Source organism: Palaemon carinicauda, chromosome 45 (assembly GCF_036898095.1).
Source record: "Palaemon carinicauda isolate YSFRI2023 chromosome 45, ASM3689809v2, whole genome shotgun sequence".
Taxonomy (NCBI): Eukaryota; Metazoa; Arthropoda; class Malacostraca; order Decapoda; family Palaemonidae; genus Palaemon; species Palaemon carinicauda.
The window spans coordinates 853,295-879,177 of NC_090769.1; the positions used below are offsets into that span (position 1 = coordinate 853,295).

Consider the following 25,883-nt stretch of genomic DNA (forward strand, 5'->3'; position numbering starts at 1 on the left):
TAGTTAATGATATCCATTTTAAAGCACCATATTTTGTCTCAATGTTTTACAGACACTCCTGAATTTTTGGTTATTGGCTTTTTTTTCCCCTTCTACTTCAGGCTCTATGAATATGGTTTGCAGAACTTAGGACACTCATGGCACAGCTCCTGTTTTTGGGAAGGATGTATCAGTTACGAGCTCCATAATGGAAACTTAGTAGGGGTTATGTCCCTCTACAAGCGACTCCTTGCAATGCCTACAAAGTTGTATAATAAACATTGGGATCAGTAAGTTATTCATTTTGTTTGATAATTTATACTGTACAGTATGAATTTGAGGGTGTTTACCTTAACTTCAGGAAACATGCATCATGAATTTATTGCTTGAAACAAAGTGTTATTACAGTACAGTAGTCATATTTAGATGTTAATGCTGGCCTCTATTTCAGATTGCAAAGTTAAGATAAGCAAAATTAGCATCTGTCCTACAAGTTGTAAAAGGCAACTGTCACAGTAGCATATCAGTATCAGAATAAACCTAGTGTCTTTTTTTTATTTTATGGAAATCCTCAAATTCCTGAGCAGTATTTCAGATGTTACTTTATTAACCTGGTTACTGTAATAATCTTAAGATGTTCTTATGTATACAAAATCCCTAATATTTTTTTTTTCCATTTGATAATGATCAGTAAATTTAACTGTGTAGTGTGTATTGGGTATTTTGTATGCATATATGGAATGCAGACTACCCCAGAGATGTTGAGAATAGAGTTCACAGATTTTGAGCTATTCATTGTTTTGTTAGTTTTCCCCTAGTAGCCATGTTTCTCAAAAGAGTAGATGCGTGTTGTCATCAAATTCATTCCATTTCTCACACCCCAGGAATGTGTTAGATAAGCAGGGGAACACCTTTAAGATTTTATCCAAGATATCCATTGCCTGTTTTAGCTCCAACAGGGATGGTTCTCCAATCCATCCATGTCGGACAGCCAATCAAGAAGCAACAGCTATATCAACTGAATTCCTCAGGTTTAGTTAGAATCTAGAGATGTTACATCTTCCTGTATTCAGATTATCCACTATGGTTCAAATGCAGAAGGTTTTCAAACAAAGAAACCTGATCAGTTTCCAGGTCTCCCAGAACCTTGATATCTAATATCTACCAAGCAAAGTTATTGTTCAATTTTTTAGTAATATATAGTAAACAACTGGATACTGCTCTTCATTTTTTTGTTGACTTTCTTCTACTTCTCAAGAGAAAGAACTTTTAGATTTCAGCCATCAGTGGACACAGAGCAGTCTTTGAATTTCATGAACTAGCTATGAGTTCTTTAGGGCTCTTAAGTTTTTAATTATTATTCTGTTTCATGAAGCCCATTTTTTAAATTTTTGATGACTGGTATATTTTGCACATTATGTTGCACCCAGTGTAGTGATTAGTGGAATGTGTCCGGACGTAGCAGGCAGACTGCATGATTCAGGATTCCGACCCCACTCCAGCTGCACTTCATTATTGGTTCCAGAGGCTTTAAGGCAAAAAAATCAAAACAATACAAACACTACGCACCACCGCTTGATTTGGTTCTGGACAAGGGGTCCCAACAGTTTGGTAAATCTTCGGGGAGGTGTGTTTTTGTGTAGGTTTGGAATTAAAAATTTATGCAATTAGATTATCAGGTAAGATTTCCACTTAGCCATTTCGGGCATTGAAAGCAAAGCAAAAAAAAAAATGATATAGTGCTTTAACCCGTTCATTACTAGGCAAAGGATCCACCCCCCAGTAGCTTTATTTCATCCTACCTGAAAGACCTAAGGAGGACAAAGCCTCCAACCTCTAATGGGGTGTGGCGAACACAGTAGGGATCCCACATGCTACCAGAACAGGAAAACCCGGCGACATAGGTCTGAGGGCTCCTTGCTCCTGCTGCACACACCTTGGGGGAATGAGCCAGAGGAGTAAGCGCAAGTCAGCGAAAGCAAAAGCACCCGATGAGCGGAAGGAAGAAATAAAGCTCTCCTCCTCCCCTTGAAAGCATATGCCTTTTACCAATAGGAGGCCATGATCTACACTCGGCACAAAGGGATGATTGAGAACAACACATGCTCCCACTAAGAGCACAGAGTTTGTGGATTTACAGCCGGTTTAAAAGAAAAACTGGATGTAAAGTCTATCCTCCCACAGTAGAGTGGTTTTGCATCACATAATAATAATCAACAGCCAATATTAACTTCCTGAAAGAAAAGAAATAAAAATTTCGCTTATGCGCTAGCCAGTACCTCCGTACTCAAGAGACTTTGACAGGTAAGGGGGTGGGGTTCTTCGCCCTTGCTCCAATCTGTTGCTTCACTGCTTGTTAAACGATTCAACAACCATCAAGCTTTTGTGCTAAACATATTCCTCACCTAAAGGACATGATTTATATCCTCGTAGGAATAACACACATACATATACCAAGGCACTTCCCCCAATTTTGGGGGGTAGCCGACATCAACAAATGAAACAAAACAAAAAGGGGACCTCTACTCTCTACGTTCCTCCCAGCCTGACAAGGGACTCAACAGAGTTCAGCTGGTACTGCTAGGGTGCCACAGCCCAACCTCCCACATTATCCACCACAGATGAAGCTTCATGATGCTGAATCCCCAAAATGTTTGATTAAATGAGTATAGAATGGGATTATGATGGAAACTTCTGTTTTGTTCATGCACTTTCTTCATTTGGAAAGTCAAGTAGTATGATGTTTTAGATACCTTTCATTATATTTTTTTTTTCTTTTGCGGGCAGGGCTGTGATGCAGAAAGGAACCAAAATATTTGTTATACCAGTGAACTACTGTATATAATTTTTTGGGGTTAAGTGAATTATTTGTACATTTCTCATTTGCAGCTTTCTTGCATTGGTGAGAGACCACCATCCATGTAACTTGCTGTCAGCTGAAGATTATGAAGTCCTTCGCAAGCAAACATGTGAAGATCTCAAGATAAAGTATACACCAACTCGTTACACACCTAACAAGTCACTTAAAAAGGTATGCTCTCATGTCAGGCAGTTTTTGTATGTAGAAGATAATTTAGTTTGCTTATTTGTTACTCTCTTATTTTCTTTGTCATGTTGTTATTTTAAAGTAAAGCCATATATTTCCAACCAGGAAACTTTCATATCTTTCCTTCATGTCAATTACCTAATCTCTCAACCACACATCTGCTTTATGGTCACTGCATAATTAACTGTTTTCCTCTACATCCCTCCAAAACTAAATGAAAAAAATACTAGTTCAGAATTTTTTTCTTCCATTTTTATTGCACAGAATATCCTTGGAATGAAATTATTTTTAAATATCTCTATACAACTCCAAAGTGAACTATGATTTTTGTTCCTACACGAATACAAACCTTCATCTTTTAATAGGCGTATGCTATCAGCTTGGCTGGAACTGAGTCAGTTTGAATTTATAACTAAAAAATCACTCTTAGATTGCAGCTTTTTTCTTGAAACCAGCTTGCCTTTCCCAGAATCAATTTAGAAAGTAGGCATATTTGAAGTGTGTGTGACAACCATGTGGGAACTTGGGGTTAAGGTTAGGGTTAATTCGGTTGACCTTGTGCTTGTCCTTGACCTTTGACCTAGGACTTTCAAAATTGAATCACTTTCACATCTCGTCATAACAATTAATCCCGGAAAGTTTCACTACTCTACGAGTAAAATTGTGGCTAAGAAGTTGTTCACAAACAAACAAATAGACAAACAGGGGCAAAAACATAACCTCCTCCCAAACTTTGTTGGCGTAGGTAATGTTTCAGTACTAATGGCGAGTGGCAGGGAAGCCCCACAGCAGTACACTGATCAGCTGTTTTGTTTTCAGCTTCTAAAGGATACAGAAGTACTTCCAGCATCATCAACTAGCTGTTTTGATTTCGTTTTTCTTGTGGTTTATGGTAAGCAGCTGGATTTGAGCGAGGGTATTTAAGGGAGATGAAAGGTTTTGCAGTTTTCTTGATAACTGTAGCTGTCACTTTTTATTCCTGTTGCTGTTTATTATATTGCTTGTGTGTAGTAGTAACAACAAAGGCATGCTGGCTAGGGAATAAAATGTCGTTGCACACCGTCGATAGAAGAACTTCAAGTGATTCTTTCACTTCTTCCATTTGTCTCTTAGCACTTACATCAGATCCACACATTTATTGGACTTGGAGCACACTGCCAGTCAGAAAAAAAAAGAGTGCCGCCCTTTTTCTCCGCCCCCTTTTTTTGGACGATTAATCTTTTAAGACTGATCGATAGTTAACAGTATATATAAGTGATTTATATCATTTCTCTCCCAGTGGGAAAAATAAATTTGCCCAATCCTTCACTGGAGTTGAACAAGCGACAGCAAGCTTTTGTGCCGCTTTGCGCATCAATTAATGTGCTTGCTTTCTTCTATTTTCTCAATCACGCACTCCTACGGAAACGCTATCTCACCTGTTTAAGATCGCTGCTCATCTCACTTGTTTAAGACCGCTCCTCATTTCACCTGTTTAAGATCTCTCCTCATCTCACCTGTTTGCACACCCATTAGAGTGCTACTATGCATTAGTATGCTACTATGTGCTCACTCTCTCGTAAGAGAGTGCCACCTCTTATGTTTGTGATCACACGCACCTATCAGAGTCCCATCTCGCCCATTCTCGATTGCACGCCCCTAAGGGAGTGTCATCCCATCTGTTTGTGATTACGCTCTCCTACTGGGGCTCTACCTCTCCTGTTCACAATCTCCCGTTCCTACTGGAGTACCACTGCATCTAACCATTGGCTCCTAAAGATGCGCCACCTCACCTCTTCTTGATTGCGCTCATCTGCATGAGCACCACCTCACTTGTGTGCGATTGCGTTCATCTACAGGAGTGCCACCTCACATAATCGCGATTTCACACATCTACATAGATGCTGCTTCAACTGCTCATACTCGCTTGCTCCTTCCCTACCTACTCAGGATTGTGCGCTCCTACAAGAGCACAATCTCACCTACTCACAATTGTGTGCTTCTATAAGAGTCCCACCTCACTTGCTCACAATCGCTTGCTCATAACCTTCTTATGATCGCACGCCGTTTTATACTCATGCACCACGTTAAGGGAGTGCCACCTCACTTGATGATGCTGGGGCTATCGTTAATTATACTTACAACATTTATGTGCTCGCACATGCCCCTAAGAGGGCGCGCTCCAATCTATTTGCACTCATCTTGTGGTGAGTTGTGGTTGGCCGATGTGGAACCTGGTGAACGCCAGACAGAGGTTTGAGTCCTGCTCCAACTATTTAGTTTCTTTGGCTGCTACAATCTCACCATCCTTGTGAGCTAAGGATGTTGGGTTTGGGAGAGCCTATAGGTCTATATGCTGAGTCATCAGCAGCCATTGCCTGGCCCTTCTTGGTCCTAGCTTAGGTGGAGAGGGGGCTTGGGTGCTGACATGTGTATATATGGTCATTCTCTAGGGCATTGTCCTGCTCGATACGGCTGTGTCACTGTCCCTTGCCACAGCCATTCATGAGCGGCCTTTAAACCTTCAAATCTGTTGACACTTTTTCTTATTACAAGCACTACTCCACTCTCGCGCTCCCCAATATGGCACGCATTCATCGGATCTGGATGTCACACCTCTTTGTGCTCAACATTCTCTTTACTGCTAATGTATGATATCCAAAAAGAAAACACTCTACTGTACTGTTTGTAGTTGGAAGAGAAACCTAGTACTGTTTCCATTGCTTCTACAGGCTATGACTTACTGGCATGTGTACAAGGTTTTCTTTTGCCATGCCCTTTTGTATTTTGTCTTTAGAGGAACGTTTCAATTGTATTTGTTCCTTGCAAGACAGATTGCTTTGCACTTGCTTTCCTTAATTGGCATTTTCCCATGGAATCGGCCGTTTGCTGTGATTGTAAAACTTACAATCGGTTCCTGGGATAGGGAATCTTAAAATCGTTTACTACAATTGTGAATTCTATGATCGTCTACTGTGATTTGGAAGTCTACGATTGTCTTCTGCAACCGGTAACTATGATCATTTATTGTACCGCAATCTGGAACTCTGCATTTGTGTTTAGTAATGTGGAACCATTCAATCTTTTTCCAAGGTCAGGAGTCTTACGATTGTGTACAGCAATCTGTAAACTTAGAATTGGTTACAGAGATCAGGAACCACGTGACCACTAAGAGCTTTTCAATATGAATTGGACGAATATTAGAAATAATGTGCCTAATTTGTTTTGTGCCTTTAGAATTACAGCACCCCCTTTGTCCAAAAATGCAATGTTCTTTAGTATTACTATTTGGTCACAAATGCTGAAAAAAGAAGGATAAAAATCTAGTGAAAGATTTGAAAAATAGGGTTAACAATATAGGAAGTATTGCATCTCAGATTTATGTTCAAATCTTTCTTTAGGAAGGGTTTTATAGGGAGCTCAGTGGTGTGCCAAATATTTATTCACTAAACAATATTTTTAAATATTTAACTTAGCCGGTGAATATATATAGCTGCAACTCTGTTGCTCGACAGACAAAAAAACTGTAAAAAACTCGCCAGCGATCGCTATACAGGTTGCGGGTGTGCCCATCAGCGCCAACTGTCGGCCAGATACCATACTCAATGTAAACAAAGACTCAATTTCTTCTCTGTCGACGTGTCGACAAGACGTACTTTTACTCGCTGTAGAACCTGGAGTTTTCTCAACATATTTGGTGAAGTACTTCATTTTGGTTTGAGCTTTCGCAGTGCAGGTGTTTTATCTTCATCTTAAATCTTGAACTCGTTTTGGATAGATTTAATTTTTGGTGACAAAGAGAGTATGGACTTTCTTTGACTTTTAAATGGCCGACCCTTCCCTTAGACGGAAGTGTGTTTAGGCTTTTAGTAATTATCTTATCACGTTATGAATTAATTATAGATTTTCCTCTATATATTTTATATCTCACCGCCTTTATTAGGCCTCTTCGATTAACTTTCCATTTATAATAAACATAAAAAAAAAATAAATTTTAATGTTTTGTTTATATGCGACCTTTCCTGAGAGTAGGCGGTCCTAACTTGGAAACCGAAGTTAAACAACGTTGAGCCCTTTCAATCGTAAATAGCTTTTAAAGAGCTAATGATTTAAAACTTTTTAAATAAATATTTTTAATAAAGATTTTATGAAAGATTTTCTTTGAATAGTCTTCGTACTGTTTTCAAAGATGAACTAACGTTTAGTTTATTTATGCTACGCAGTTTGCGCTCTATCGTTACGATAGAGAGAGAGAGTATCACGGTTTCACTTTGCAGAAAGAGTAAATCGATTCTGACGTTTTGTTCATTCTTCTTTCAAAGCTTAAATGTTTTAAATTCTATTTTAAAGGAACTTTTTAATTGAAAAACCTTTCAGTTTTTTCCTTTGGTCAAATAACATGTTTTTTTGACGAAATGTAATTGGGCTCTTCTCTTAGGTGCGAAATCAAGAGAGAAAGAGAGAGAGAGATAGAGACGGAGGGAGAGAGATGAGAGAAAACGTTCCGTTCAAGCGGGTAACGTTGTTCTCGAGTTACTCTCGTCCCTAGTCTCTGTACGGGGAGAAAGGATAAAACGTTTTTAGTTTTTTTTTTCTCGTCCCCAGGCAATGTACGGTGAGAGATTGAAAACGTAGTTTTGAATGAACTAGTGTTTCTTCTCTTCCCCAGCCACTGAATTTTTTTATCTTAAAAGATGTTTACTGTTTTTTTTTTTTTGCTGGTATTAATGTGCTTGCATTATACAACTGATTTCGCATTTACTACCTTTTGATGAGGGTAGAATTGCGTGCTTCAGGTAGAAATCAGTAAAAGTTTCGATTTCAGTGAAATAAGTGCAAAACAGAAAATCGAAGTGATAAAGTGATATTGCGCAAAGTGTTACAGTGTTGCGTCCGAGGGTTCGTCTGTTCGTGCCTGTCGTTCACCTAGTCCGGGACCTCTTGCAAGCTCCCAAGCCCAGGGGAGAAATAATGTCGTACGACTTATGGGTTCGAGAGGCCTTGATCAGCGAACAGACGTTTCCCTCTATGGTATCGGGTGTATCTTACCAAGATCTCCCCTACTATAAGGCGAGAGAGACAATTTTCTCCTCGTCATCCGAAGGCTTTTCGCATAAGAAACCTGAAACAAGGTTTCGAGGCCCTTAAGCGAAAGTCAGTCCTTTCAGGACAGGTCCAGCGTCCTGGTTGCAGCCATTAGGACAGCTCTGACCCTATGCAGTCATCGGAAAACTGCTCGCCGCCTAACAAAAGCGTAACACAGACTCCGAGAGTCTTTTTTGTTGGCAAAGTGTTGCGGTCACAGACGTTACCCTCGTCTCTTACCGCAACCATTTCCGTTGATCCTAAATGGGTTGTACGGCAAGACATGCAGAATAAGCTTGCCTCCCTTATGGAAGACTATTCTGCCGATTAGTCCGTTGAGCCTAGCCGTTTATCTCATCGAGATCCTGGCTTTCAGCCAACCTAACGTTCCTTTGTGCGTCCTGTTGACGTTGGCGTAGCTAAGTCACGTCAGTCAGGTTGTTTAGAACCACACTCGATGCGGTCTCGTGTGGATTTTCAGCCACATTTGGACGTTAGGCCACTTGCTGATGCTCCTGTTGACGTTCAGGACGTTCGCTAAAAATCAGAGTTGACTTGTTTTGACGCTGTGCGTCAACCTCCGCATTCTAGAGTTGTTTTGACTGCTCAGTCTAGGCAGTCAAAGCAGTCTCGAGTGGACGCTGTGCGTCCTCACGCACCTGTTGTTGTTGACAGTTCACAGACTGTCAAGCAGTTACATGACGTTGCGTCCTGGTCTCTCGCACCTGTTGTTGTTGACAGTTCACAGACTGTCAAGCAGTTACATGACGTTGCGTCCTGGTCCGCTACTAATGCACCAGTGAGTGTGGACTCTGCTTGTAAAGCATTGCCACCACGGTAAGTCTCTCCCTTGCTTGAGACTCGGCTATTATCGGACAAGGTTCCTTTAGATGAGGAAGTTGCTGTTCCCCCTCCTACTGATATTCCCTTGAGGACTCTGTCAGACGGAGAGGAGCCTAAAGCTGCTTAGCCCTCTATGGACTTTAATTAAATCATGCTGATTTTTAAGGATCTTTGTCCGGATCTTTTTGTAACTCCTGCTCCTCGTTCGCCTAAACGTCAGAGCTTACACTAGGCCTAGCTACTTCGAAGCCGTTGTTTATAAGCTAGTGCTCTCTCGCTCTCCTAGAGAGCTTTACGTTTGCTAGGCGACTGGTTTATCACCAGGAGGAGTTTGGGGGATACAGCCTTTGCTTTCCCTTCTTTTAAACTGGCTTATAGAGCGAGAGTCTGATATGACACGAGAGAAGTTCTCGGCTTGGGAGTTCCTGCCTCTGCCCAGATAGACTTCTCAAATCTCGTAGACTCTCCCTGGCGCCTGGCCAGGAGACGCTCCAAGATTTTACAGGTCAACTTCACAGCTGTTTTCGAGCCTTTGAAGTTTAGCTGTACAATTATGTCATGCATAAACAAGGCTTTCAGGGATGGCTCCAATGATCTGACAGCCACGTTCTCTGCAGGGACAAGTCCCTCAGGGATGGCTCCATGATTTGGCAGCCATGTTCACTGCAGGAGTACGTAAGAGGCAAGTGCGCTCAATGTGTTCATTGTCAAGACAAACTTCACGATGAAGTCTACCAGGCTGTCCTGACAGCATTTATGGAAGGCGACTGGATGGTCTCTCTCGACCTTCAGGAGGCATACTTCCACATTCCTATACACCCGGATTCCCAACCGTTTCTGAGGTTTGTTCACAGGAATGTGGGGTACCAGTTTCGAGCTATCGGAGATCAGAGCCTCCCTGTACTTGGACGACTGGCTTCTCAGAGCCTCTTCCAGTCGTCGCTGTCTGAAGGATCTCAAGTGGACTCTAGATCTGACCAAGGAATTGGGACTCCTAGTCAATTTGGAAAAGTCGCAGCTGGTCCCATCCCAAACTATTCTGTATTTAGGGATGGAGATTCACAGTCTAGCTTTTCGGGCTTTTCCGTCGGCCCCCAGAATAGATCAAGCCCTGCTATCCATCCAGAAGATGCTGAAGAAGGAACGCTGCTCAGTCAGGCTGTGGATGAGTCTGATAGGGACGCTGTCATCCCTGGAACAATTTGTATCACTAGTAAGACTACACCTCCGTCCTCTTCAATTCCATCTGGCTTTTCACTGGAAAAAGGACAAGACACTAGAGGCGGTCTCGATCCTGATTTCCGGAAAGATAAAGTCTTGTCTGACTTGGTGGAAGGACAATGTCAACCTAAGAGAGGGTCTTCCCCTGGCTGTTCAGACTCCCAACCACGTTCTCTTCTCGGACGCATCGGACTTGGGCTGGGGCGCGACACTGGACGGTCGGGAATGCTCAGGTCTGTGGAACTCGAGTCAGAGGAGCATGCATATCAACTGCAAGGAGCTGTTGGCAGTTCATCTGGCCTTGAAAAGCTTCGAGTATCTCCTTCGAGGCAAAGTGGTGGAAGTAAACTCGGACAACACCACGGCCTTGGCGTACATCTCCAAACAAGGAGGTACCCACTCACTGACGTTGTACGAGATAGCAAGGGACCTGCTCATCTGGTCAAAAGGTCAAGACATCTCCCTAGTAACGAGGTTCATCCAAGGCGACTTGAACGTCATAGCAGATTGTCTCAGTCGGAGAGGGCAAGTAATTCCAACCGAATGGACCCTCCACAAGGATGTGTGCAAGAGACTTTGGGCCACTTGGGGTCAACCAACCATAGATCTCTTTGCAACCTCGCTGACCAAGAGGCTTCCAATCTATTGCTCCCCAGTCCCGGACCCAGCAGCAATACATATAGATGCCTTCCTCCTAGATTGGTCACATCTGGATCTCTACGCATTCCCACCGTTCAAGATTGTCAACAAGGTACTGCAGAAGTTCGCCTCTCACGAAGGGACAAGGTTGACGTTAGTTGCTCCCCTCTGGCCCGCGAGAGAATGGTTCACCGAGGTACTTCGATGGTTAGTAGACTTTCCCAGAAGTCTTCCTCTAAGGGTAGACCTTCTACGTCAGCCACACGTAAAGAAGGTACACCAAAGCCTCCACGCTCTTCGTCTGACTGCCTTCAGACTATCGAAAGACTCTCGAGAGCTAGAGGCTTTTCGAAGGAGGCAGCCAGTGCGATTGCTAGAGCAAGGAGAGCGTCTACCATTAGAGTCTACCAATCGAAGTGGGAAGTCTTCCGAGACTGGTGCAAGTCAGTTTCTGTATCCTCGACCAGTACCTCTGTAGCTCAAATAGCTGATTTTCTCTTATACCTGAGAAAAGGACGATCCCTTTCAGCTCCCACTATCAAGGGCTACAGAAGCATGTTGGCATCGGTCTTCCGGCATAGAGGCTTAGATCTTTCCAACAATAAAGATCTGCAAGACCTCCTTAAGTCTTTTGAGATCACCAAGGAGCGTCGTTCGGCTACCCCTGGATGGAATTTAGACGTGGTACTAAGATTCCTCATGTCAGACAGGTTTGATCCGTTACAATCAGCCTCCCTGAAAGATCTCACTCTTAAGACTCTTTTCCTGGTATGCTTAGCCTCGGCTAAAAGAGTCAGTGAGATTCATGCCTTCAGCAAGAACATCGGATTTTCGTCGGAAAAATCTACTTGTTCGCTGCAACTTGGTTTTCTAGCCAAAAATGAGCTGCCTTCTCGGCCTTGGCCTAAATCTTTCGATATTCCCAGCTTATCGGAGATCGTAGGCAATGAACTAGAAAGAGTCTTATGCCCTGTTAGAGCTCTTAAGTTCTATTTAAAGCGTACTAAACCTTTACGAGGCCAATCTGAAGCTTTATGGTGTTCAGTTAAGAAACCATCCTTGCCTATGTCAAAGAATGCTTTGTCATACTTTATCAGATTGTTAATACGAGAAGCTCATTCACACCTGAGTGAGGAAGACCGAGCTTTGCTTAAGGTGAAGACGCACGAAGTTAGAGCTGTAGCAACTTCCGTGGCCTTTAAGCAAAATAGATCTCTGCAAAGTATAATGGACGCAACCTATTGGAGAAGCAAGTCAGTGTTCGCGTCATTTTACTTGAAAGATGTCCAGTCTCTTTACGAGAACTGCTACACACTGGGACCATTCGTAGCAGCGAGTGCAGTAGTGGGTGAGGGCTCAACCACTACAATTCCCTAATTCCATATCCTTTTAATCTGTCTCTTGAAATGTTGTTTTTTATGGGTTGTCCGGAAGGCTAAGAAGCCTTTCGCATCCTGGTTGATTTGGCGGGTGGTCAAAGTCATTTCTTGAGAGCGCCCAGATTAGGGGTTTGATGAGGTCCTGTTGTATGGGTTGCAGCCCTTGATACTTCAGCTCCTAGGGGTCTGTCAGCATCCTAAGAGGATCGCGAGGCTCCGTAAGGAAGACGTACTTATAAGGCAGAGTAATCGTCTAAGTCGACTTCCTTACCAGGTACCTATTTATTTTGTTTTTGTTATTTTGATAACTTCTAAAATGAAATAAAAACTCTTAGCTCATAAGATGTAAACATATTTAACTGGTCTCTACCCACCACCCTGGGTGTGAATCAGCTATATATATTCACCGGCTAAGTTAAATATTTAAAAATGATATTTTAATTATAAAATAAATTTTTGAATTTACTTACCCGGTGAATATATAAATTAAACGACCCTCCCTTCCTCCCCAATAGAGACGCAGTGGGATGAGAAGAAATTGAGTCTTTGTTTACATTGAGTATGGTATCTGGCCGACAGTTGGCGCTGATGGGCACACCCGCAACCTGTATAGCGATCGCTGGCGAGTTTTTTACAGTTTTTTGTCTGTCGAGCAACAGAGTTGCAGCTATATATATTCACCGGGTAAGTATATTCAAAAATTTATTTTATAATTAAAATATCATGTTAAAGAGTTCTTGTTTATGTGTCACAATTGTTTGGATATTGGGCCTATTGTGACTACTGGGGATGTGGTCTAATAATTGTGAATTTTATTTTTTACTTTGGTTCGTTTATATTTTGGGGTTGCGGTCTAGTAACCTATCAGATTTAATTTATTGGTTTTGTAAATTGTATTTATAGTCCAACAATAATGAAGTTTTTTTATATAAAAATGTTTAATTGGTGATAAAGAAATATTTATAAATGTCATTCTAGAGTTTAGAGTACCTAAAAACCTAGACCATAGATAAGCCTAGGATGTTATTTAGTCAAGTATGGGAAACTAAATGCCCAATCTGGCTACCCACCACCAATAAAATGCTTGAGTCAGCAATATGAACATCAAGGGAGGTTCTTAGAAATAAATGGAATTTTGATTATGAAATTTTCTATTTCTAGTCTCACCTGATGTTCATATACATGCTTACACTTCTCACTGATTAATGGGATCAAGAGAAAGGGAATTTTTCTATTTTGAAAGTGAAGAAGATAATATGACATGCGTAACGTGTTATTATCAGCAGACATTGTTTTACTAGACAATAGTATATTGGAAGAAAAAATAGGTAAGTTTTCTATTTTTAATGAGTAATATCGACATAACCATCCCTCTGAAGATTAAAGCAATATGAACGTCAGGTGAGTATAGAAATAAATTTATTATTCAAATACTATTTTTCCTTTTTATAATTTTATATAATGACTGAGTGTCTTCTTGGTTTACTGAATTATTTAAATTATGTCCCTCTAAACCTATGAAGTAACTTAAAAAGAGCTTTCAAAAATTAGAAAGTAAGATATTGAAAAAGGAAATGTTACAGAAAGTGTTATATTTAAAAAGATGATGCATAAATTGAATATTTTCATAACTAAGATACACATTGTACAAGATATTATTTATCAAGAGTAGAAGATGCTGTATGAAGTGTATGTACAGTTAATAGAAAATAAAGTAAATTAGCAATAATATTAAAGGTTCTCATAAACTTTTATTTAGCATTAGGTATAAAAGTGGCAGAAATTCTTTCGTAGTCAGCCAGTAATAAGAACTAATTATCTCTTGGGATCAAAATATGTTTGGTACTGTATTATTTTTAGCCAGTAGTAATAACTAAATATCTCTTGTATTTACAGTGTATTTCTTTGGTACTTTACTATTATTATCATTACCTTTGCCAAGGGAGTATGTTTTTGATTTCCCTTGTTTGTGAGTTAGCAGGATTAGGTAAAAATTTGCTTATTGGAATTTCACCAAAGTTTTGCTCCATTATTCATCTTCATCTTATTCTTCTACTGCTGAGAGTAGAGGTGAAACTTTGAGCAAGGTAAAATTGAAGAATTTAAACTAAAAGAAGGTTTGCTGCTAATTATCAGTACTGTACTGTATTATAAAAGCTTCTTTTTTTCAGACTCCCCAGCCAGAAGATAAGTTAAGTTCACGTATGAAAGAAAAACTGGTTGCGTCTTACATTAAGACACATGAGAGCAATGAGGAGCAAGTTGACAAACGCTGGAAATTTGAGGAGAGAGTAAGTTATTTTTTGACATGGTATTTTCACTGGCTGACTTTCATGATAGTGATAAGTTAATTTTGGACATGCTAATTTCACTGGCAGACTTTCATGATAATGATAAGCTATTTTTGGACATGTTATTTTCACTGGCAGACTTTCATGATAATGATAAATTATTTTTGGACATGTTATTTTCACTGGCGGACTTTCATGATAATGATAAGTTATATTTGGACATGTTAATTTCACTGGGTGACTTTCATTATAAGGATCATCTCCATAAACATTTCATGTAGGTTTCAACCTTTATAGTGTTAGACTGGCAATCAACTCCCATCAGATCTGTCCTCTTGTGTCCCCTTTTTCTATTATTTCTCTACCATTCCTTTAGGTATTGTCCTGTGAATTCCCTATTTACTGCTTTCCCGACCAACTGTTCCTCATCCCTATTCATCACATCCAAAACATATCAGGATATGAGTTTTCAGCCTTTTTTCCAGATTCTAAATGCCACATTTGTTATACACTCATATTGATCATGAATTTCAGTACAGTATTTTGATTTCCCACATTTTCAAAATTTCAATTTTCTTAGTGTTTATATTTTCACTGCATAGAGTAATACAGGCTGTATGGAACCATAAGAATTTTTTTTTTTTAATAATGATAAAATAATTATACATATTTTACTGTAGCGTTGATTATTGTTTGCTTTACAATTTATCTTGGTAAAAGTAACAAGCATTATACCTTCTCTGAGAACTGCTAATCTTTTCTGATGTGGTTCTCACCTTCCCCCTTTTCCTTGTATGCTTTTCTAATAGGCTACATTTGGGGCACCAAAATCTTTTCATTTACATATCATGATTCGTCCTGAGCATCTCTTGTGACACCACTTTCTCTCTATTTCACTCTTTATTTTATTAGAAACATTTCCATCACCTTTTCCGCAGATGTTGCTGTGAACATTAGATAATATGTACATACATACTTGTATCCCAGAGGTCTTGTTTTCTGCACTTGTAGTTTCTCCCATTGCTATTATAAACAACTGAGGACGGAGGCCTGATTCTCGAAGGTCACCAGTATTTCCTTCCTAACCTTCTGATGATCATACTGTTTTCTCGAGATAGACCTTGTTTTATGGAAGAATAACATTGCTAGCATAATTAGTTTTTCTGGTATCCTCAGCCATTGTAACACTCATCTTGGCTAACTTTTAGAAGAGCCAAGTTCTATTTGATAAGTAGACTTGATTGCATTTTTTCCTTTTTGTTATTTTTGGGGGTGTAACGTTAAATTTCATCAATTTTGTTTTGTTCAAGAAATTTTGTAAGTTTTTCTTGAAAATAATAAATCAGTTGTTTCATAGTGGTCTTTATATATTTTACAAGCATTATATGAATATCTGTTCATTTTATATTCTCTTTTTTGCAGATAAAGAGGCCTTATTTTCATATCAAACCTTTAGATAAAAAACAAATTAAGAACTGGAAAGAATATTTAGACTTTGAAATTAATGAAGGTGATCCGATACGCATTGTTCCACTATTTGAACGTTGCTTAGTTGCTTGTGCTCAGTATGAAGAATTTTGGTGTCAATATGCTTCATTCATGGAAAGACATGTTCAGAATATAATTGATGGCAAATATAAAGATATTTCCAAAGGTGAAGGTTTAAGCTCTAGCATTGATGAAAAGGATGCTGGAACAACAGTGAGTGAAAACCAAGTGTCTGAGGCTAGTACAAATGAAAATATCCCTTTATCCAATGATGATGGTCAGGTAAATAGTGAGAATGTTGTTGATATTAAAGATGTAGAAAATATAGACGATTCAGTGATGCGGGGCTCTGATGTAGATACTAATTGTGACAGTGTTACTAAAATTGATCATGAAAACAGTGTTGTTCAGCTTTCCAATAATGATAGTGTTTGTGAACAGAACGAGAGTGTTAATAACTCAGAGACTTTAAGCTTTGCCAGTGGAGAATCCAATAAAGACAGACAGCAAAGTGTAGCGAAGTCAGAGCCCCCTAGTATAGAACAGATTAAAAGTGAACTGTGTGCCAATATGAGTTTGGAGGAACGAGTATTAAAATGTGCCCTGCTCACCCCAGATTGGATTATGACCGGGGTGAGCTGGGAGGATGTGAGACAGATTTATCGCCGTGGTGCTTGGATTCATTGTCCCAATAAACCCAGCCTTCTCATGCAATGGGCAGAGTTCGAGGAAATACAAGGTAAAGAGTGTGATCCTTGTCATATGCAGTATTCGAGAACCAGGCTGTAAATGGGTATAACATATTATCTCAGGTTTCTTAAGTTTTATTTTTAATTCGGGAGAATTGTAGTACCCTAGTTATCCATTTAATGAACAAATTTTATGCAGGGATTTCTAATGCAGAGATGAAGGGGGCTTTGCATATTCATTATCTCTTTTTATGGCTTTACTCAATGGTTGTTAGTAGATGCTTGCCAAGGAAATTTCAAGGAAGAATGGTGATGAGTCTATTTCAATTTTAAGTACCTTACATATTTGATCGCAGCAACTCCATTAATCATATAAAGCCTATCTTATTTCTATGCAGGGAAATCCTATTGGCACTAGCTCATTCCAATTAAGACTGAAAAGGCCATTACTGTGAATGCCTAGACCTTTAGAGGACTTTAGCCACTTCTCTTTCCATTGTGTGACTTTAATCTTTAGCTGCTACTTTACGTGACTCATAAGTCTACCGTATGCATTTTTTCATTTTATTTGTTCTTATACAAATACAAACTCTCTTCCTTTAATAGGAGTATTATTTCAGTGAAGCTGGAACTCGGCTGTTAAGATTTATATAACGAGATGTTGGTAGTTTCTGGCGGGTGACGGTAAAACCCCTCCCCTTGCCAGCCCACTGAGTAGCCACTTTGATTTCTGCCACCAGGTGGTATATTCAATAAACTTTCAAAATATTCTTTGCCTCCTCGCCTTTCAACAAACTTCCATTTCCATCTTTCACTTTCTCTTCAATTCTTGAACCACCCTTCCTTACTTTTCACTTCTTTCCAAAACTTATTCTCATCATATGCACAACCCAATTCCTGACTCCACCTCCAGTTAGCCGCCCTCTTTGCCTCAGCTACCTTACATATTACTTCCACATTTTTCACTCAATATCTTTCATACTTCTCTACACTATTACTCTGCAGGCATTCTTCAAATGCCCTCTTTTTCTCTTCCACTTTTATCTTCACTCCTTCATTCCACCATTCACTAGCCTTCCTCATGCTGCCTCCAACAATCCTCTTGTCCCCACATCACTTTCAATCCCCGCCAAAATTTCTTTTACTATCTTCCACTCCTCTAAATTACCAAATTTCTCTCACTTTCACTTTCTCAATGACCTTGGGGGGTAACTATAGCTCTCATCAGAGGAAGAATGACATCCATTGATTGGCTTTTCGGAGCCCTTGAGATGAAATAGTACACAGAATGGATCGTGTCAGGCAGCAAGACCAGGACCTTTTTGGCGCACTACTCGGCTAACCAGAAGATAATGGGTACCAAAGCCTCCATCTTTTAGAAGTTGTCCCCTAGCGGCAGAAAAGGAGGCAACGAGAAAACGCTCGAAGGTGTCTAAGAGGGTTCTCCGGACTACTGCAGTCGACTTCTGAATGGAGAAGTCGACAAGGAACTGGAAACTGATGTCTTCAGAATTAGTGTACCAATTAAAAACCCTGTGCTTTGTATTGGCAACCGCTCCGCAAATGTTCACTCAAATGTTCCAAGTAGTCTCATCATGAGCACTCTTGAACAGCTTTTGTCTATTGGAGGATCTGACAATTACTCCATTCTATCCTCCTTCAGGTAAATTGCTTCAGCAACAAGTCAGACTTCCTTCCTTTTTTCATGATCTTCGGATTACAGTTCATCAGCGAAAGTTATTTGTTCCTACCCCTGTAACTGTGTCATCTTGTGTGCTTGTTGCTGAGCCTTTGTATGTGATGCCTAACCCCCTTAAGAGAAGGAATAATTAGTCACTGAAGCACAGTGCATGGTTTTGTGGTAGGAGCAGCATTGGAACAACCTAACCCTCCTCAGGAGAATATTTTGGTATTAGGTAGAGGAGTTCACACTTCTGCTACCAGTGCTAGGAGTCATGCAAGACCATGCACAAGCACTGCTGGTTAGGACATTGGCAGCTGCCGTCTTCCCTCTCCTGCCCTGATACGCTTTGATGACGTTAATTCTTTGACATGTCAGGAACATTTCCTTTCCCGAGAATGCGTATCGGTACTCAGTACAGGTGTTTACACGCCTGCTACCACTACTCAGGCTCCTATGAAAACAAGCTTGCTCTCATGCCCTTCCTTCTTCAGAGAGTTCCAGAGATGACAACACAGTAACAAAGTGGCTAGTGGCTTGTTTCATACTCTTAACAAATAAGTGCATTCTTGGAAAGTAGAAAATATGGTAGAGCAGTTCAGGTAGGCACACTCAGGCAACAGGGACTTGGTGTAGGAATCGATTGTGATCCCTACATTATTGTATGGCAGGAAAGCTCCTTACTCATTTGGTTTTCACCATCGTTTGACCAGGTTGTTTAGCTCCCTAGTACCAGTCTGTCGTTAGCATTCAAGGACACCTTCCAACATCCCTGGAAATTCTAGACGATAACTCATTTCCACCCATTTTCCCATTTTGCCGATTACTAAAGAGTTTGTTGAAGACATTGAGGTTTAACATAACCTTGATTGCTCCCAAGCGGTCACACTTTGAGTGGTATATGGATCATCTGTTTTCTATCTTCTTTCATCAGGGAATCACCGCATTCTATCTCCTTTCATCAGGGAATTGCCTCAATCTTTGTGGTGAAGGATACCACTCAGTCCTCTTTCTAAGTTTTCAAGTAGGACTTAGGTCTGAACTCTTTGCAAGAATCAACAAAAGTAGAAGCGGTGGACAGTCTTGACCTCGTAGGGAACTCGAGCTACATGGTATGTTTTGTGAGCTTGCAGGTCTCAAGTAGGTCGTGCTTCACCTCAACTTCAAGTCTTTCATCTCTTCCATATAAGAAGCAACTACCAAGCTCCATGATGTCTTACCTATGACCCTTTTTACCTCTTCTTTCTTCCCCTCCTCGAGGTGCAGCAGTCACTCTTTTATTTTCCAGACCGGCTTCTAGATGCCACATGATCTATCAACTTTTCTTAACAAATAAGTTTTGTTTAGCAATATCTCTTCCATCTTCCCAGATGAGGGGTAGGATTGACAAGTGTATGCAAACCCATTTCTCATAAATGACCATACATTCAGACACATCCTCCACGTCAATATAGATTTTTCCTTGACTGCCTACCAGTCCCTGGTAGTGACCTAGCCCATCACCTGCCTCATCTACATGGCCAGCTCGTTAGGAGGTTGACGGGAGTCATCCCTTTTGCTCTTATACAGGACCAAAGTATTTTGTGTTTTGACTTTTTCTGGGAAAGTAAATCTGCCAGTTTGGTTATAGTGATTTCCTCTCTCCCAAAGATATGTCTTATATGAAAGGACAAAGCTTTTCACTGTATTTTTGTAGTAACCAATTACAAATTTTTCAAGTTAATTGTATTTTTTTTTACTAGCAAGACAAACGTAAGTCTTTTGAGTTACACTCCACCACTTCAACCACCATGCAAGTCTTACATTTAAGGCTAAAATGGGAGCTCAGTGGCCTGTTGCATGGGAGAGGCTTACACAACACCCTCTAGCTAATTACTGTTACCTTGTTAAAAGCTTTAACAGCTGTATTCAGCCTTGCTGAAAGCATACTCCTATTAAAAGACAATGAACAAAATTATTTTTTCTCCCGCTCTTTCTATTGTTCTGGGCTTCTTAATTGGGTGATTCTGACTTTCTAATTGCTTTTTAACAAACGTATGATTAATGAAGTTGTAATAAACCATTTTTTTCAACATAAAACATTTTTTTCCATTCAATTTCATTGATCATAGTGCTATTGGTTGAGTTATTCCTATTCACCATTTTTTTTGGTGTTGTAGTACAGTAGAATTAGGAATGATGCATAACACCACATGAGAATCAGGTATACACACAAGGCCATTTCAGTCTTGATCAGAACTGATTGGAGGGCTGGCAGGTCATTGCATGGAAATGAAGTAGGCCAGATATAACGAATGAGCTTAGATTAAAAAACATGCTATAGAATATTTTTTTTTCATATTTAATGCAGGTCATTTTGTACCAAAACACAAAAAAAAACAGATCTTTTAGCATAAAATATATCAAATTCTAGATTTCAGTTTATCCAAAGCACTAAATTTTAAGTATTTTTTTTTAATAAGGGCCTGAAAATAAACAGGTAATTACTTCGACTGCATATTATCCAAGACTGAGTACATTATATTTTGGCCAAAATTGTGAGTACATTATAAAACATTCAGAACACCCTTTTAGTAGTTGTTGAATTTATGTAAAGTAGACATTTTTTAGTATTAATTAGGGAAACCAGTGCTGCCTTTAAGAATTCAAATAACATTACTACACTATATGTAAAGCCTCCGTTAATTTTAAAGAAAGTGTAAGAAGTAACGCAGAGTAAAAAGTAATGTTTTGGAAAACTATGGTACTAACAATAAAAGGGAAATCAGGCAGCCTTTTGCAAGGGAAATTTTTGGCAACTTGGATCCAGTTTTGATTTATTTAATCATCATCATTATTATTATTAATTTGTGATAATCATCACTGTATTATGAAAGGATTAAAAGATGTAATTAGTGTACAGCAGGGGCTGGTGAAGGGACTACAAAGAACATTTAGAAATACTTACAGTGTGTTGCATAAAGTGCACGGTATATCATAACCCCCTAACAGGGTTTCTGTGGCACAAAACTTTATTTTGCTCTGAGGAAAATTGCACGGATTAGATGAAAACGGGATACTCTATACTGACACCTAATTAGGTATATTGCTTTCAGCTCACAAATCTACTTGTGAGTCCTTGAATTTCCCATAGGACTATTAGTCAAAGTTATTTCAGAGAAAGGGAATAAGAGCCTTCCTTTGGAATTAAACATGCTAGTGTTATTCCTCAGTTGCCACTGCTTTAATTCAGACTTCAACTAGTTTCATTGCTTTGCATGGGATTATGAAAAAGGAAGATATATAAGGAAATATGCAGTTTTCTTACAAAATACAACCTCTTACTTTTATAAAAGTCTCAACATCTGATGAGGCAAACAAACCAAATAGTAGAAGGGGTGGATGAAGCAAGTACTCTAGTCAGGAAGTGGTAGATAATGAAGTATAGGTTAAGTGGCTCCCTGTTTCGGGAACTCAAAATGTCTCGCTTCAAGATTTTTTCTGGTGATATGAGCATTGGGTGCTTATGTCTTTGTTCTTGTATAGTTGTATTGTCTTTCTACTTCACTTTTTTGTCATAATGTGGTACAAATTTAGTGTTTGTTTTTGTTTCAGTTTTTATAGATAATTGTTCTGCTGTTATAGTTATGAAAAATTGTGTGGCTGTGAATTTGGATATTTCCGCATAGACAGAAATTTATCAGGTTTCTTTTTTACATTTTACTCTGCTTATTCCTGTTTACTTTAACAAACATCTTTTACAGTACATGATAAAGTAATGGGAGTATAGGCTGTATTTTGGAGTGCCTGTTTTTTATATCTTACAGGAATAATTCTGGAAAAGTATGTCAAGTAATACTGTGTGCATGTTTTCACCTTTACAAAAGTAATTTGTTCTTACACATAATACAAACATTCGACCTATAATAGGAGTATGACTTCAGAAGACCTGGAATGCCCTTTAAGCTTTTAAAGTGGCAAACGCAGCTGGCTGTCTGGTGGCTGGTAAACCCTGCCCACTCGACTGCTAGCGCTGCCTCCACTTTGACTTTGGCTTCCGTTCTGTACAGATATACTTCTTGCCGTCCTATTTTGGCTTTATTTACAGTTTTATTTTTAAGATAAATTGTTGTGTTCTTGCTGTCACTTGCTGATGATGATGTCAGCTTGAGGGGCAGACATGTTATGTCCTGGTATACTTGGTTTAGGACATGGTTGGTACATGAGTAAACCAGAGGTCAAACATCATCATTTTTGTAGTTTCTGCAGGGGCCATGACTGTTTGTAAGATTTCTCCCCCCCCCCATTCTGAGTGTAGGGACTGGATTTCTGTGCAGTGTACAGACAGTGAATTGAGTTTGCAAAGCAGAGAAAGAAGAAGTCCAAGAGAGTGTTTGGGGGCAATCTTGGCAATGACCAAGCTGATACCTAAGAAACTCTCGAGCCTCTTCAGGTTCCGACTCTGCTTCACATTCTTCTTCTACCTCCGAGACTGATTCCTTTGGAGGAAGAAAGAAGAATTAAGGAGACACTGCCCAGCCTCTTGTCCAAAGCCCTCTTACTGCTGTAATTGTTGATGTCTTGCAAGGACTGGGACCTTGGCTTGCTATGCCCTGCCTTTAGAATTGATTGTACCATATCGGCAGAGAAACTCGTAGAGGTGCTAGCAGCCACAAGAACCTAGAAATTTTCTTTCCCTATTGCCACATCTTCCTCATTTTTAAAGGAGAGTTTTTTTGTGATGCCCCAGACATAACCTTGCCTGCTGCCGCAAATAAGCTTCTATTGGGGGTTTGAGAGACCATAGGCAGCCAAAAAATACTCGCCTGTGATGAAGAAGCGAGGTCTCCCCTTCTGCTTCCTCTATTCTTGTGCTTTCTTTTCTCTTGCTGAGGAGCTGCCTGCTGGTGGGAAGTGGAATAGGAGTTCTCTGAGGGTCAGGTCAAGTGACCTGGAGGAGTCTCTTGAGTCTCCTCTACATAGTTTTGTGGGAGGAGTAGTGCTGTTTCAAAACCCTCCCCTTGGAGAGGAGTTGCAATTTGAGGCTCTTGCCCTTGCCTCAAGTGTCAAAGCTCATCCGAGAATTGGCATGATTACTACTTGTCAGGACAACGAGCTGAACTCTAGTCCTTCTACGGGCCAGGGACATCTCTCGGATGCTTCATTGACTCCTTTAGGTTGCGCACAAACTCCTAGATGAACATGAACTCCTAGAACTTTCCAAAGACCTCTTCTGATGCTTATGATCTTGTTCCTGTCTCAAACAAACAATGAATCCCTTTTCCACGGGCACCCATGAAGAAATCTGCTCTATGTATTTGCCAACGACACGTGAAGTTCATATCCCTGCAAATGCTGAGAAAGCTCGTAAGAGGAAATCACATGTCTACAACCAACAAATCAGATCACTGAAGCGTCAGAATTCTTCTCATAGTTGACGATTGTCGACCCAGACAAGATCCCATCATGACTCCCGATGCCCACGAGCGTCTTCATGAACACCATTGCTTGCATGATCACCTCCTAAGGCACCATTGCCTACATGGTAAAGACCTAAAGACATCTCTTGTAAAGCTCAGACTTTCTACCTCAAAACAATCATCGCTACGCTGTCACTTGTCAAGGCTTGAAGATGTCAGCATGCACACAATCACTGGTATGGGTTAGATAACTGGCACAAACATGATTGTCATCTCGATTCACATTCTCCTGCATGCGCACAAGCTATGGCTTGTACGCATTTCTCTATTAAGGAGAAAGCAACTAAATTGGCCAATCATTCATGATCTGCAACTCGTGAACTAAGGAGCAGCAAATCTTCAAAATCACAATCTACGAAAGTGAAGGCTCATCGCATTCTGTCATGTTTTCACTCCCCACAGGATAGGTGGAAGCAATGCAAATCAGGCCCATCACATTATGTCTCCCAAAGACAAGCCTGACTATAAGACCAAGTAGAGTTAGAGGATTTCTGACTTCATCTACTAGGGATCGGGATTTATCCGTAGCTACGTCATCTGTTTCCTCCAACCACCGAAAGTTACATCCTATGCCTGACCCGTGAAAGTCGTCCAGTGGTTTGAGACCGGTCTTAGTCGCAATACTGTATATGTCTATGGGACTAGATATGCCTGGGTCTATCTACTACTCTAGGCGCAGAGACAACTATTCTAGGCTTGACTCTCTTTCACATTGGCTTGAGAAAGATAAAAAACAGATGACACCCAGGACCAACTCTTGACACACTCAGATATGGAGAGAATATTTCTCTTAACAGAGGGAGTTCATGTCATAGCCCTTCCTCCAAAGAGACATTCTGAACAATAAGATCAGACCTAGTGTCTCCTTGATCTCAAAGGGTAAGAAAGCAAAGGGCACTAAGGCTACAGAACCCAAACTGTGATTTCCAATCCCTTCTTCCTCAATGGAATATAGACAAGATGCCATCCTTGGTCCCGAGAGAGGAGACTCCAAAGGGAAAGAATAATCAATAATTTTGTTTCTGTCGAGCCCTCCCTTTTGGGAGTGGAGAGAATTCATAGGAAAGGGAAAGTTCTATTTCTCGACGTGGGTCCCCTTACTGCAAAGACAGAGAACCCAGAGTTGGAATGAACCTTCCTTAAGGTCTTATCCTTCATCAGGTATTTGAAAAAACCTTGGAGAGGCCTTCACAGAACCTATAAAGGTTCCAGACCTACCCTTGAGGTTCTGTGGTTGGCACTTGCGAGGGACGCACTTATCAGAGAATTCGCAGGTCATCGAAGCCAAAAGTTCACTTTAGTAGAGTTGTTCCACTGCACTCCTCCCTCCAGCTCTTTCTCAACAGTGGTAGTTTTACCTCTTCTGAGTGATCCAGCAATGATGGCTCTTGATGAAAGCCATCATGATGGGTAGACTAAAGTATGAGTGAACTTTATTTTCATCTGCTGAGCCCACAACCATGAAATCTGTGGCTATGGCCATCCTGCAAGTTACTGGTCTGGAGCGGTAGCGTACTTCGCTTCATCTTGGGACCTGTCTGATCTTGAGGGGAAGAAGAAGTATGTACACTGACCTCATTCTGTCTGGAGCAAATACAGTCACCTGTCAGGCACATCAATCAGACAACCAGTCGACCAACTGGGTGTTAAAGAGGAGAGATACAGTGGCAGCATGCTTTACCAATCAGGTGGGACAAGAAGCCGCTCTCTCCTGGATATCTCGACACTTCCCGCTAGATGAGATCGAGAACATCGTTGACAAGCAGAGAAAGGAGAGACACGACTCCCTCATCCACAGATCAGTGACCTTCAAGGGCTGCCCCCTTCCAGATCAACCACTACCCGAGGTTCTTCCTCTCAATCCGGTAAACCAACACCGAGAAACCGATGGTGAAGCCCCGATCACGGTCTGTGGCTCCAGGACTCTCTAACCCAGTCTTGCCAGGAAGGAGAGGAGGCAGGAGCCTCTGAGATTGGTGAACCCTCCTCCAGCTGTCGTGGGTGTTGGAAGAGGAAGGATGCCTGTTAGGAAGGGGAAGGATGCCTGTTAAACCATTAGGCAACATGCCAGCGACACATTGCAAAAAGTTGGCAGTCTAGTCAT

At 40.5% G+C, this 25,883-nt stretch overlaps 1 protein-coding gene across 2 annotated transcripts in view; it reads left to right on the forward strand.

Moving 5' to 3' along the window:
• The window catches only part of LOC137634903 (uncharacterized), a 160,400-nt gene that overhangs the window by 56,408 nt on the left and 78,109 nt on the right, over positions 1-25,883 (forward strand). For both annotated transcript variants that reach the window (XM_068367451.1, XM_068367449.1), the window contains exons 6-9: positions 102-269; positions 2,869-3,010; positions 14,343-14,462; positions 15,885-16,689. In XM_068367451.1, coding sequence (XP_068223552.1) covers positions 102-269; positions 2,869-3,010; positions 14,343-14,462; positions 15,885-16,689 — 1,235 coding nt within the window. The remainder of the gene's footprint in view (positions 1-101; positions 270-2,868; positions 3,011-14,342; positions 14,463-15,884; positions 16,690-25,883) is intronic.